Source organism: Salmo salar, chromosome ssa18, assembly GCF_905237065.1.
Source record: "Salmo salar chromosome ssa18, Ssal_v3.1, whole genome shotgun sequence".
Lineage (NCBI taxonomy): Eukaryota > Metazoa > Chordata > Actinopteri > Salmoniformes > Salmonidae > Salmo > Salmo salar.
The window spans coordinates 64241960-64256773 of NC_059459.1; the positions used below are offsets into that span (position 1 = coordinate 64241960).

General features: G+C 46.1%; 1 protein-coding gene across 1 annotated transcript in view; it reads right to left on the minus strand.

The window, feature by feature from the left end:
• Positions 1–249: 249 nt before the first annotated feature.
• The window catches only part of LOC106577658 (neuralized-like protein 4), a 34149-nt gene continuing 19584 nt past the window's right edge, over positions 250–14814 (minus strand). The window contains exons 12-31 of the mRNA XM_045700583.1: positions 14452–14537; positions 14073–14235; positions 13666–13873; positions 13480–13556; positions 13273–13351; positions 12875–13044; positions 12418–12546; positions 12172–12317; positions 11759–11977; positions 11422–11520; positions 11018–11161; positions 9948–10118; positions 9639–9797; positions 8800–8979; positions 4283–4376; positions 4072–4179; positions 3804–3948; positions 3371–3483; positions 2940–3132; positions 250–2745 (exon numbers count right to left, since the gene is read on the minus strand). Of these exons, the coding sequence (XP_045556539.1) occupies positions 2541–2745; positions 2940–3132; positions 3371–3483; positions 3804–3948; positions 4072–4179; positions 4283–4376; positions 8800–8979; positions 9639–9797; positions 9948–10118; positions 11018–11161; positions 11422–11520; positions 11759–11977; positions 12172–12317; positions 12418–12546; positions 12875–13044; positions 13273–13351; positions 13480–13556; positions 13666–13873; positions 14073–14235; positions 14452–14537 (2888 nt within the window). The 3' untranslated portion in view covers positions 250–2540. The remainder of the gene's footprint in view (positions 2746–2939; positions 3133–3370; positions 3484–3803; positions 3949–4071; positions 4180–4282; positions 4377–8799; positions 8980–9638; positions 9798–9947; positions 10119–11017; positions 11162–11421; positions 11521–11758; positions 11978–12171; positions 12318–12417; positions 12547–12874; positions 13045–13272; positions 13352–13479; positions 13557–13665; positions 13874–14072; positions 14236–14451; positions 14538–14814) is intronic.

Sequence of the window (14814 nt, forward strand, 5' to 3'; positions counted from 1 at the left end):
GAGTCATAAAAAAACATCCTGCAAATCAAGTGAGCCGCCAGTTTTTTGGGGAAAGCTGAAAGAACACTATTGGCGGTAAAGAATCAGTCCTATAAATATTTTTGAAAAAAGGTGTGATTGAGGAAGTATGCAACACTGCAATGACATGTCAGTGACTGGAGAAAGAAATTATACTACCCCAATTCTTTTTTTAAAGGAACCAAGAGAAAAGCCTTAAAAGGAGAAACACATGAAGCCAATCCAGAGTCATAATGTGCATACTGTCTATTGGTTTATTCAGTTGTTTTTTTTACAAATCAAGAAGATGATTTAATGTTATGTAACAGCCTGTACAATGCAACATACAGAAAAAAAAGAATACAAATTCATTATCGTAAAAAGCAGCACTGGGCTTTTAAACAACCCCATATATTTTTCACATTTTGATTGAACATTGCAAGTACATTTTTTCAAACCCCACCTTTTTTTGCAATAAGTTAGTTTACACACAGTTTTGTGTGAGGAAAGTCGACAACCTTGAATCTTGATTCAATACCACTGTTTTCCTCACCTTTTTTGTCAAAACAATGACTTGGCAAGATGGCGGGGTTATTTATGCATGTAGTGATGTATGTAATACGTAAGTATCTTAGATTATTTTGTTGCCAAACAAAACAGAATGGTTAAAAGATATGCTTTGAAGAGCTGTCCACATACAAAATGAATATTTGAATCAGGAATTAATGAACCCCTGTGTTAATCTATGTAATGTATTATGTAAAATAAAGGGAGTTTGTTTTAACGTGAAGCAGACAGGTAGAACGTAAACAGACTACAAAAAACAAAACGACAAAAACCCTAATGAATCACATTCGCAATGTAAACTCCAGCATCAGGGCCTGCATTTCGTAAAAAGACTCCATTTACCAAGAGTCTTTGCATGAACACGCCAAGGTGAAGCCACACCCATATGATGTGATTGGCTCTGAACATTCCTCCCTGGTAAACGATGACAGAATGGATGAATCAGAGAGGAAGACTTGAACGTAACCAGTGTAAACAATGATGTGAGAAAACGGGGCATGTTCAGCAGTGCACAACGTTGTGGAAAGTTCAGATAGAAATACCTTTAGAACAAACATGCCTCTCTGGTACAGAATCCTGTCAACTCCATTTATGACATTTCTATCTGTGACGATCCACAACGTTTTCCTCCTGAACTAGCTACAGAAAATGAGAGAATGAGGAGATATCTTTCGATCACTAGTTGAAATGGAATCGGGCCTGGGCCTTTATGCATCAAGGTCATGTTCAGTAGGGCACACCGTAAGAATGACTTTTTGCAACAGAACTTTTTTCTCATTGGACAAGCTCCGGTAGAACCTCCCCATTTTCAAAACGTTTTCTCCCTGCTGAACACGCCCCTGGTATTCCCTCTACAAAGCATGTGTAGAATCCCTCTAATCTCCAGTGAAGTGAATATGACACGGGGTAAAGCAGTGATAGGGAAGAATTCGGAGACGAAGCTTAACGGCCAGACTGGCCGGTTGAAAAAAACATTTAAACATTTCTCTCCCACTAGTTCTGACGGTGGTGTTAGTGTCCGATCTCTATAGTCCTTCATGGCTTCCTCTCCTCATCCGCACTGATATGAATGAACCGGAACTGAAAGGGTGAAAGTAAATGTCCATTAGGCAACAGCCACCTGATCGTTTTCACCTATCCTTTGTTTTCAGATCAGTGCAATTAGTGTTACACTTGTAAACATTTTGCGCCAGTTTTTGAGTTGCTCCCTCAACAGGTGCTCTCAGGTCCTTCAGTTCACGGTTCTTTTCCAGTCTTTTTTCCTTGTTTGATCTAATGCTCTTTTCTTCCATTTCCTTCTGACCTGCGGTTAAGTCTTTTGCTTAAAAAAAAATCCAATAGTCAGTGACCGTGATGCGGTCACCGTTGCGAGGTGGTTCAACAAACGGTCCAAGTCTTGGAATGTAACAGGACCGGTTCGGGTTGTGCACTCAGCCTTTTCACAGGAGAACTGAGGAGAACCATCCCTCCGTACTTAAGAGGAGAGTGATCAGTCTGGGGTAAAGGGGTTGATAAAAAAACAAGCTAGAGGGAGGGAACAGAGACCGGGAAGACAAAACTGCGCTAAAATAAAAATGGCTGTGACAAAAAACAAGTGTTGTATTATGACGGATAAAAAATGTAAAATACATGTTAAAATTAAAAAATAAAATCGCCCACGAAGTGTCCAAAACAAAGTGCAGGCAGTGTCTGTCTGGTTGTCCTTCTCTGAATCCACCCTAGTCCCTCCCTGTTAAAAGTATCAGAGAACAATTTTTTTTTTATAAACAAAACTTTGTCCAAAACAAACAAAACAATGCTGAATTGTCAATCAACAAGCCACCCAGCAACAGGAGGGAAATTCCCAAATTCCAAAGAGTCCCAAAGTCTGGAATTTGGTTGATGGAGAAGTAGTAGTTTTGGAGGCACCGCTGGGATAGAGTAGCTTCCCTTTCTCCCTCTCTCTCCATCCATCAATCTCTTCATTACTCCCGCTATCATTCCACCCGGATGAGCAGGCCGTAGAGGAGGGTACCCCCCTGATCCTTGGTGACCCACTCGATCTCTGTGTTGCTGAAGCGAGGATCCAGGGGTTCGCTGGCTCCCAGGGTCTGGGGCCCCTCCTTATAGGAGCCCGGCCGGACACACACCTGGAAACCCACCTGGGCCTGGTGACAGCGGTGAGAACGGGGGTCCCGGAATCTGGAGGGATAGAGTGAAAGGGCCGAGTGAGGAGATCAGGAGTCATGGGAAGAAGAATGAAAGCCAAGACAGTGAAAGAACAAGACAGTAATCATTTGAATAACAGCAAAAGGCAGATAAAGAGAGAAGAGGATGAGAGAGATAAAACAGAGAAAGACAGGGTAGAAAACAGTGGTAGTGAGTGACACACGTACTGCACTTTGGGGGCGAACATCTCCAGGCCGGAGTAGCGCATGGTGGGGGACAGCTGAACCCGGGGCACCTCCCGGGCCCGGTCTCGTTCCCTGTCCCTGTCAGGGAGGCTGTTGCTGCTGTTCTCCTCTGGCTCACTGTAGCCGTTAGGACCCTCCGTCTTCACCGGAGACACAGAGAAGATGGACGACGTCCCTGAAACACCAAGACAACACGGTTTAGTTCATTTACAACACCCTCAACATTCTTTAATCATGAGTGGAAATGGTTCTGGAAATCGACCACGTTTTTCAAAAGGCTAGAAATGCGGTTATTGCTTTCGGAGAGAAACAACAGTTTGAGGTGATATGCTCATCAAAATAAGCAACCTGTGGTCAATTCACAATCGTTTGTTGGTCCAAAAGTGGATAAGGAAATAAATCTTGTGCCGTACCAGAGAGCAGCTGGGCATGGTCCAGTGTGCGTCTGAGGGCCCCTACGCTGGTGCCGGCGTAGGCTATGTGCCACTTCTTAAACGAATTGGACACCTCACAGTGGGGCTTGATCCTGCAGGCAGGGAGAACACACACACCAAGATTATAGATAACCCCTCTACCTGAGTCCTATGACATTGTTCAAAGACAGTTTTCAAAGCTTTACTGTATACTATTTTTACTTTCATTCTCCCCTTCTCTCGCCAAGGTGAGAATAAGTAATTAAGTAATTTGTTAATTGAACTGGATAAAACTAATTCAGGCTGATTAATTGGACGTGAAGAGCACAGTGACTGATGTTAAGAGTGATTGGTTGAACATTGTTCACACCACAGTGTGATTGGATGAAGACAGTTTTTGAAGCCCACTGATTGGCTGTCTGTAACCTCTGACCTCAGAGCGAAGCGGCACCAGCCAAAGGGCAGGGCGTAGTCTCGGGGGGGCTCCCCTCTCTTGCAGTAGGACTCGTCCCCCCGCAGCTTGTGGCATGACTCACAGTAACACAGGTTATACTTGGCATCCTCGTTGAAGTAACCATCTGAGAGAGATGATAGGGGGAAGGGGCAGAGAGAGGGAGAAAAAATCTAAATATGGAGAAGTTATGATTAAGTCAGAGAGAGAGAGCAGCACACAAAGACAGTAGTGTGTGTGTGTTCTTCACCTGGCAGTGTCAGCAGGTCCTTGAAGCGCGAGCACAGGGCCTGGTACTCACAGGTCTTGTTGGGGTTGACCTCTGAATGGGGCGTCCAGCACACACTCTCTTTGATCCCTGGAGGTCAGATGTCAAAGGTTAGCACTGGTTCAGCCCAGAGCCACAGATTTAAAAGGGTCTGTATAGAGTTGCCAATGTCGTCATGCTCTCCTCCTCTCACCATCAACCATGTCCGCCTTCTCCATGTCGCCCTGGCAATGCGCTTCGCCGCTCTCCCCTCCCACGGTCGACACGTTGTTGGTCACTATGGTAACCTGCCACGACAACGACATCAGAGGGTGTCACTGAATTCTCTCGGCCCCTGGTGCCAGACAGATTATGTAGTCCCAGGCCAGGCAACAGATTATTAAACCGGTCTGGTGGGAGGGCTGGGATTACGCAGTTAAACACCTACCCAGGACGGAGCATCTAAATGAGATTGGGATTATGACTGTTACACTGTGTAACTTTAGCCAGATGGAGGTATTTCAGGATTAAAGGTCATAGAGCAAAAGACTAGCAGATTAGCATTTCTAGCTACTGCTCTAAAAGTGGCCCTGAGTAGGACTGAGTCCCAAATCAAACTTTGTCACATGCGCCGAATACAACAATTGTAGACCTTACAGTGAAAGGGTTACTTACAAGCCCTTAACCAACAGTGCAGTTCAAGAAGAGTTAAGAAAATATTTACCAAATAAACTAAAGCAAAAAATAAATAATAAAAAGTTACACAATAACGAGGCTATATATGGGGGTACCGGTATCGAGGCTACAGGTTAGAGGTAATTTGTACATGTTGGTGGGGGTGAAGTGACTATGCATAGATAATAAACAGCGAGTAGCAGCAGGTACAAAACAAATGGGGGGGGGTCAATGTAATGGTCCAGTGGCCATTTGATTAATTGTTCAGCAGTGTTATGGCTTGGGGGTAGAAGCTGTTAAGGAGCCTTTTGGTCCTAGACTTGGCGCTCTGGTACCGCTTGCCATGCGGTAGCAGAGAAAACAGTCTATGACTTGGGTGATTGGAGTCCCTGGCAATTTTATGGGCTTTCCTCTGACACCGCTTATTACAGTTGAAGTCGGAGGTTTACATACACCTTAGCCAAATACATTTAAACTCAGTTTCACAATTCCTGACATGTAATCCTCGTAAAACTTCCCTGTTTTAGGTTAGTTAGGATCACCACTTTATTTTAAGAATGTGAAATGTCAGAATAATAGTAGAGAGAATGATTTATTTCAGCTTTTATTTCTTGCATCACATTCCCAGTGGGTCAGAAGTTTACATACACTCAATTAGTATTTGGTAGAATTAACTTTAAATTGTTTAACTTGGGTCAAACATTTCGGGTAGCCTTCCACAAGCTTCCCACAATAAGTTGGGTGAATTTTGGCCCATTCCTCCTGACAGAGCTGGTGTAACTGAATCAGGTTTGTAGGCCTCCTTGCTCGCACACGCTTCTTCAGTTCTGCCCACAAATTTTCTATTGGATTGAGGTCAGGGCTTTGTGATGGCCACTCCAAAACCTTGACTTTGTTGTCCTTAAGCCATTTTGCCACAATTTTGGAAGTATGCTTGGAGTCATTGTCCATTTAGAAGATCCATTTGCGACCAAGCTTTAACATCCAGACTGATGTCTTGAGACATTGCTTCAATATATCCACATAATTGTCCTTACTCATGATGCCATCTATTTTGTATAGTGCACCAGTCCCTCTTGCAACAAAGCACCCGCACAACATGATGCTGCCACCCCCGTGCTTCACGGTTGGGATGGTGTTCTTCAGCTTGCAAGCATCCCCCTTTTTCCTCCAAACATAACGATGGTCATACAGTTCTATTTTTGTTACATCAGGCCAGAGGACATTTCTCCAAAAAGTACTATCTTTGTCCCCATGTGCAGTTGCAAACCGTAATCTGGCTTTTTTATGGCGGTTTTGGAGCAGTGGCTTCTTCCCTGCCGAGCGGCCTTTCAGGTTGTGTCGATATAGGACTTGTTTTACAGTTGTCAGAAGTTTACATTCACTAAGCTGACTGTGCCTTTTAAACAGCTTGGAAAATTCCAGAAAATTATGTCATGGCTTTAGAAGCTTCTGATAGGCTAATTGACAAAATTTAAGTCAATTGGAGGTATACCTGTGGATGTATTTCAAGGCCTACCTTCAACCTCAGTGCCACTTTGCGTGACATCATGGGAAAATCAAAAGAAAATCAGCCAAGACCTCAAAAGAAATTGTAGACCTCCACAAGTCTGGTTCATCCTTGGGAGCAATTTCCAAATGCCTGCATGTACCATGTTCATCTGTACAAACAATAGTACACAAGTATAAACACCATGGGACCACGCAGCATTCATACCGCTCAGGAAGGAGACGCATTCTGTGTCCTAGAGATAAACATACTTTGGTGCGAAAAGTGCAAATCAATCCCAGAACAATAGCAAAAGACCTTGTGAAGATGCTGGAGGAAACAGGTACAAAAGTATCTATATCCACAGTAAAACAAGTCCTACAGTGAGGGAAAAAGGTATTTGATCCCCTGCTGATTTTGTACGTTTGCCCACTGACAAAGAAATGATCAGTCTATAATTTTAATGGTAGGTTTATCTGAACAGTGAGAGACAGAATAACAACAAAAATATCCAGAAAAACGCACGTCAAAAATGTTATAAATTGATTTGCATTTTAATGAGGGAAGTAAGTATTTGTCCCCCTCTCAATCAGAAAGATTTCTGGCTCCCAGGTGTCTTTTATACAGGTAACGAGCTGAGATTAGGAGCACACTCTTATAGGGAGTGCTCCTAATCTCAGCTTGTTACCTGTATAAAAGACACCTGTCCACAGAAGCAATCAATCCATCAGATTCCAAACTCTCCACCATGGCCAAGACCAAAGAGCTCTCCAAGGATGTTAGGGACAAGATTGTAGACCTACACAAGGCTGGAATGGGCTACAAGACCAATGCCAAGCAGCTTGGTGAGAAGGTGAAAACAGTTGGTGCGATTATTCGCAAATGGAAGAAACACAAAAGAACTGTCAATCTCCCTCGGCCTGGGGCTCCATGCAAGATCTCACCTTGTGGAGTTGCAATGATCATGAGAACGGTGAGGAATCAGCCCAGAATTACACGGGAGGATCTTGTCAATGATCTCAAGGCAGCTGGGACCATAGTCACCAAGAAAACAATTGGTAACACACTACGCCGTGAAGGACTGAAATCCTGCAGCGCCCGCAAGGTCCCCCTGCTCAAGAAAGCACATATACATGCCCGTCTGAAGTTTGCCAATGAACATCTGAATGATTCAGAGGACAACTGGGTGAAAGGGTTGTGGTCAGATGAGACCAAAATGGAGTTCTTTGGCATCACCTCAACTCACCTTGTTTGGAGGAGGAGGAATGCTGCCTATCACCCCAAAAATACCATCCCCACCGTCAAACGTGGAGGTGGAAACATTATGCTTTGGGGGTGTTTTTCTGCTAAGGGGACAGGACAACTTCACCGCATCAAAGGGACGATGGACGGGGCCATGTACCGTCAAATCTTGGGTGAGAACCTCCTTCCCTCAGCCAGGGCATTGAAAATGGGTCGTGGATGGGTATTCCAGCATGACAATGACCCAAAACACATGGCCAAGGCAACAAAGGAGTGGCTCAAGAAGAAGCACATTAAGGTCCTGGAGTGGCCTAGCCAGTCTCCAGACCTTAATCCCATAGAAAATCTGTGGAGGGAGCTGAAGGTTCGAGTTGCCAAACGTCAGCCTCGAAACCTTAATGACTTGGAGAAGATCTGCAAAGAGGAGTGGGACAAAATCCCTCCTGAGATGTGTGCAAACCTGGTGGCCAACTACAAGAAATGTCTGACCTCTGATTGCCAACAAGGGTTTTGCCACCAAGTACTAAGTCATGTTTTGCAGAGGGGTCAAATACTTATTTCCCTCATTAAAATGCAAATCAATTTATAACATTTTTGACATGCGTTTTTCTGGATTTTGTTGTTGTTATTCTGTCTCTCACTGTTCAAATAAACCTACCATTAAAATTATAGACTGATCATTTCTTTGTCAGTGGGAAAACGTACAAAATCAGCAGGGGATCAAATACTTTTTTCCCCCACTGTATATCGACATAACCTGAAAGGCCACTCAGCAAGGAAGAAGCCACTGCTCCTAAACCACCATAAAAAAAGCCAGATTACGGTTTGCAACTGCACATGGGGACAAAGATTGTACTCTTTGGAGAAATGTCCTCTGGTCTGATGCTACAAAAATAGAACTGTTTGGCCATATTGACCATCGTTATGTTTGTAGCGCCTTACGGTCAGATGCCGAGCAGTTGCCATACCAGGCGGTGATGCAACCGGACAGGATCCAAAGTGGTACCCTATTCCCTATATAGTGTGCTACCAGAGCCCAATAGTGCACTACTTTTGACCAGGCTCTGGTAGCACACTATATAGGGAATAGGGTGCTATTTTGGATGCAAACCATGACTACCAGTCTGTTTGTGTAGAAGTAGAGAGCCCAGGCCGGATTTACAGTATGCTCAGAGGTCTACCTGGACGGTGGGCCGGTTTTCCACTGACTTCTCATCATTAAATCATGTCAACAGCTTTCTTTTTCCAGGTAGACGTTTCTTAACTTCCTCAACCTCTAAAATGATTCTGACGGTTTGGAATGGGAGTGGGGGGTCGAGACGTACCTGTTCACACTGTCCGTATAGGTCTACGAGGGGGTAGCATGGCATAGGGATATCCTGGGCTGCTACTCCCTGGTCCATACCGTTCACATAAAGGTGCAGACAGCTGTTCCCATCCACCAGCAGACCCAGGACTGTACCCTCTGGACATGTGTCCAGGTTAGGACCATAGTTCTCACAGATCTGATGGGGAGGAGTGGAGCAGGGGATGAAGACGGGAAGAGAAGGGAGGTGAAGTGATGGAGGGAAAGAGAGAAGAGGGAGAGATCTCCATTAAGCTTTGTGTTGCGTTCGTCTTGCTATCTGTACCTTGAGAGTGTGCGTGTACCTTGAGTGCGTGCGCAGTGTTCCCCTAGAATTTAATGCAGTAGCTGTGGCAGAGAGAGCGGAGGGGACCTTCTCACAGTCGTACAACAAAACTTAAGGTGACTTTTTTTTCAACTCAAATGCATGAAAATTAAAAAATGTCTCCTTCTTTGAAACTCAAGGACAGTTGAATTGTATCTCTGGATCTCAATAACATCACCAGCCACTTCTATATTAACCGCAAAAATTATTTCACTGGCAGAAGGTTCCTGTATCTTAACAGGGTTGGTTACACTTCCAGGATTACAAGCTCGTTAGCTAGTTACCTTGGAGGTTTCTCGGATGATCTGATGAGAATCTGAGGAAGATATTTAACTTGTTGTACCTTGTAACGCTGATCTTTAAAGCTCACCTTGGCAGAATGATTTAAAGATATATTTTTGTATTTGCAGTGGCGGCAATGACTTAGCAGCGGCGGTGTGCCGCTGCAAAATGAACATGGGGAAAACACTGACGTGTGTGTGTGTGCGCAGTACCTTCAGTGAGTTGTGGAAGACAGAGTCTCTCTGCAGCAGCCACACAGAGCGTTTCAGACAGCACGCAGTGGAGGGAAAGTTGAGGCGGTCTGGGGAGTGGCCTATCACCCCTAGCGACAGGGACGACGTCCACGACGCGTTCAGGCGGTCGATCTGAAACTATGGCAACATTGATAGTCGAAATGTCATCACAAACTATGGCGACAGAATGCAGTATAAAATATTGTGTCCCTATACAACAATTAAACACCCCCTAGGCAATCAAATCCTGACACACACACCCTTAACCCCACCAGTCACACACAGTACCTGGAACAGTTGTTGTCGGGGCAGGGGTTGTGCTGTGACTAGGAGGCCCTGGTTGTAGCTGGAGACACGGGCCGCCGTCAGGTTCTGATGGGACAGCTGGATATTCTTCCCATGGTTCTCCAGGAAGGCCATGACTGTGTTGGGCGCCAGGGCCGGCTCACCACCCTCAACCTGGTGGATGGAGAGAGGAGATAGAAAGGGGGGAGGAGAGAGATGGAGAGTGAGATGGAGAGATGAAACAAACTGTATTTTTTTACTGCTGTTGCCTTAGATCAATTCACACATATACACTGAGTGTACAAAACATTAGGAACACCTGCTCTTTCCATGACACAGACTGACCAGGTGAATCCAGGTGAAAGCTATGATCCCTTATTGATGTCACCTGTTAAATCCACTTCAATCAGTGTAGATGAAGGGGAGGAGACAGGGTAAAGAAGGATTTTTAAGCCTTGAGACAATTTTGAAATGGATTATGCATGGTGCCATTCAGAGCGTGAATGGGCAAGATAAAAGAGTTAAGTGCCGTAGAACAGGCTATGGTAGTATGTGCCAGTCGCACTGGTTTCTGTTAAGAACTGTAACGCTGCTGAGTTTCACGCTCAAGAGTTTCCCGTGTCTATCAAGAATGGTCCACCACCGAAAGGACATCCAGCCAACTTGACAACTGTGGAAAGAGTTGGAGTTAACATGGGCCATCATCCCTGTGGAACGCTTTCGACACCTTGTAGAGTCCATGCCCCGACGAATTGAGGCTGTTCTGAGGGCAAAAGGGGTTGCAACTCAGTATTAGGAAGGTGTTCCTAATGTTTTGTACACAGTGTATTTAACCACCTACGGAGCAATTTCAGGTTTCCTACTGTACTTTGAGATGCTTGCATGACAAAAGCGGAGAAATAAAAATTCCACACATTTTCTTACTTTAGACACAAAGTCTAACATTGTCGTTGTCAAGCTATAATCACTAAAGATCCAGGCGAAAGCATATCATCCACCGGTCCCCTCCTTCCCTCACCTTTCTCCTATCCCCCTTCTCCCTCTATCCCTCCATCCCCACACCCGTGTCTCACCGGCGTGCGGTCCTCCTCTCCTTCGCTGCAGCTGTCTGAGGAGAGGGAGGGGGCCTTGACGCTCCCTGCGTCCTCCAGCACCGACGAACTGACGATGGACACCGCCGTCACACGACCATACAGGTCCAACACTGCATACACGTTCTATAGATAGGGGAGAGAGGTGGGGTGGTAGTAAAACAAGGAAAATTGGGACATTTCACCGGTCCCAAGGAAATAGGCTATTTTAGGCTTAGGTTTACAATTAGGGTAAGGAGTTAGGGCTAGGGGTTAAAGTAAATAGGATTTTGAATGGGAATACATTTTTTGGTCCCCACAAGGATAGGAAAACAATTGTGCGTGTGAATTGAACAAGTATGACGTGTGTATGAGAGAACTGTTGTACGTTCATGAAGTGTGTGTACCTTGGCTACAGCGGTGGCAGCTGGTCCCATGTCCTCTCCGTCGATAAGGACGTGCATGGTGTCATCGCTGCATCTCTTCACCCCGACGCGGTTACCCACCTACACACACACAATACAGAATCCAACTCAGGCACCAAATGTAGTACCTACTTATCTTTTCATCACAATCCTTCTATCCATTCCATATGCACTAATGTTTATAGTCTCCATCTTTCAATCCCAACCAGATGTTCCCTCCCACTCTTTCTTTCATTGTTTCTCTCTGTGCAACAAATGACAAAATAAGTACAGAGTATTGATTCAACAGAGCTTTGGAATCCAACGCCCTGTCTCTCACCATCAGTCTGTCCAGGGAGGCGCCGTAGTTCTGTCTCTGCAGGAGCCCGTTGCGTCTGACCTCTGACCCGGCTAGCAGCCAGGTGACCTTGGACCGGAGCTGTGTGAGGGAGGGAGACAGGCCTGACATGGGGCAGGAGGGCAGCTCTGGAGGGGCTAGGGTTGTCAGACCCATGTGGAGGGAACCAGACCACTGGTCATCCACCTCGTCTATCTTCACCTGGGTGGGTGGAGGGGACAATAATACAACGTCATTAATGAATGTTATGTGCGCACACACACACACACACACACACACACACACACACACACACACACACACACACACACACACACACACACACCAGATGAATCAAGTGTTACGAAAATTGAGCGGTCTGATTGCATCTGTATAGATAACAGAGCACTACTCACCTCAAACAGTTCGTCTGTTTTGAGTTCCTTGGCGCTGAAGACGATGGCGTGTGCGTATCCTCCCACCCTGACGGCCTGGCAGCCATCTCCCAGCAGAACCACGTTCTTACCATGCTTACTGTGGAGCCGGTGGGCCACGCCTGCCACTACGCACGCACGGAAGGAGGAGAGATGTGAGCCTGTCTGTCGTTCAACAACTTATTTAGATTCATAGCCTGAGAGAAAAATGACACACGCGGTCAGTACCTGGGGAGTGTACGGGGAAACTCTTCTCTGTGATGTTGCTGGTACACAGACTGTTATCCTGAGGGCCAGAGGAACTGGTGATGGACACCTGGACACACTGACCATACAAGTCTATCACCGCATACACCTCTGATGAAAGGAGGGAGGGAGAGAGAGAGAGGAAAGAGGGGTTGTCCAAGTTCACCATATATTTGGAAAGTGAAGACGCTTGACAAAGAGATCTGAGTGAGACTAGCCTTGATAGATACAAGTTGAAATATTAAACAAAATAGCATTGAGATTTGAGCTGTTAGGTGGATTTATTCAGAGACACTTCTACCATCTGGCTACAAGGTGTATAGTACACACCCATCAGCTCCAATTGAAAATCAGTTCATGAGCCTTTAGTCCCCGACCCCTCGCCCATGTATGGGGTCGTAATAACAGGTTTATGATCACTGGTTCCATTCACCTTTACCTGGCGGCAGCCCGGTGCAGGCCACTCCCTGGTCCACCCCGTTGATGTAGTAGTGAAGGTCGCCGGTGGCCGAGCGCATCATGCCGATCCTACTGCCCGTGGTCAGAGTGTCCAGGTCACAGCCGTAGTTGTTACGCATAGTGTTGCCGTCCTGCATGATGGCCGTGCCACTGGGGAGGGGGGGGGTGAAAGGGAGTTCAAGTGAAACTTGGTTTATTTCATGCACAAGGCAGAGGAAGGTATTCCCTTAGAAGTTTCTTAGTGAGATCCACTGTAGCAGATGGATACAACAGTAGGATTCGATAACAGTAGACTGAATCTAATCTATGTTTCAAAATCATTCATTTAGAATGGTTAAGCACTGAAACAGACACAAAACAGACCCCCCCCCCCCTTACCTAAGCATCCAGGTATCGTAGTCTATATCCGTCATGGTGTTGGGAAACTCCAGCTCTTCTGGCCTGATAGCAGTCACACCTGGACAGAACACACACACACACACACACGGACAAACATGTATCACTCCACTGCAGTGTGTGTGGATAGGGCTGTGTGAGAAGGTCGAGAGGGGTAAAATAAAAACGCCTTACCTGCCATTATCTTACCTGCTTCTATTGACCCCGACCAACGGTCCACCATCTTCTGAATGACTATCTCAAAGAGCTCTCCGTCTCGAAGGCACCTGACAATGGACAACACACAGTCAGGACACGCACAAACACATGTGTGTGTGGACCTTCTGACCTGTTGGAGATGACGCGTGTGTGTGTGTGGGCGCGCGTCACACTGACCTATTAGAGATGACGATGGCGTCGTTGAACTCGGATCGACAGTTCTGTCTGAGGGCGGTGCGCCCCCCGTTGGTAATTACCGCGTTAGTGCCGTGCAGCTGGTGGAAGCGCAGGTCGTTGGCACTGTTGCCCCCGGCGACCGAGCATGGGCTGCTGGGCGACATGACGGTGGGGCCCTCCGAGCTGTCCTCAGGGAGAGGGGGGAGGTCTGCTAGAGAGGGGAGAAACGGTTGAGGATGGTTGTTGAGGCAAAGCTAGTTGGATGAGGATATTCACATACCATCTACAGATACAGTCCATGTCTTCAGTATACAACGTGGTTCCAAAACCTTTCTGATCTGACGCACTTGAAACTTCTGGAATCGTCTTAGGAACCTATTTCCCCCCCCCCCCCCCACCCCGCTCACCCACGTCGTCCATGATGGTGGCCTGTGCGGCCTGGCCGTAGAGGTCCACCACAGCGTAGACGCTGGGTGGGACGTTCCACGCCGCCGGGCCCTGTGCCACCCCGTTCACAAAGAAGTGGAGGCTCCCGTCCTCCTTACGCACCACGCCCACTGTGTCCCCCGCCTGGAAAAAGAGAGACAGTGGTCAGAGAGAAGGAGATGAAGCACACAGCAACAGGTGATACGTGTGAGAAGTACAATAGCATGTAAGTGTTGATAGTGACTGAGAAGGAGTGAAAGACAGAGCAGGAACAGGACAGAGAGCGAGAGGGTGGGAAATAGGCAGGGGGGGTAGAGTTGAATATTTTAAGGACGACTGTAAAGTATGTCTCCCACTCACTTTGAGTCGGTCCAGGTTGTGTCCGTACTCGTCCAGTATGGTGGTTCCATTGTGCATCACCCCATTTCCTGTCATCATCCAAGTCCCTGGGACACAAAACCAGAACATCAGTCAACCTACAACAAAACTTCAGTCAACCTTCAGTCAACCTGCAGTACAAGTCAAAAGTTGACACACCTACTCATTACAATGTTTGTCTTTATTTTTACTATTTTCTACATTGTAGAATAATAGTGAAGAAATCATTACAATGATATAACACATATGGAATCATGTAGTAATCAACAACAAAAAGTGTTAAACAAATCCAATTACATTCTGTATTTGAGATTCTTCAAAGTAGCCACACTTTGCCTTGACAGC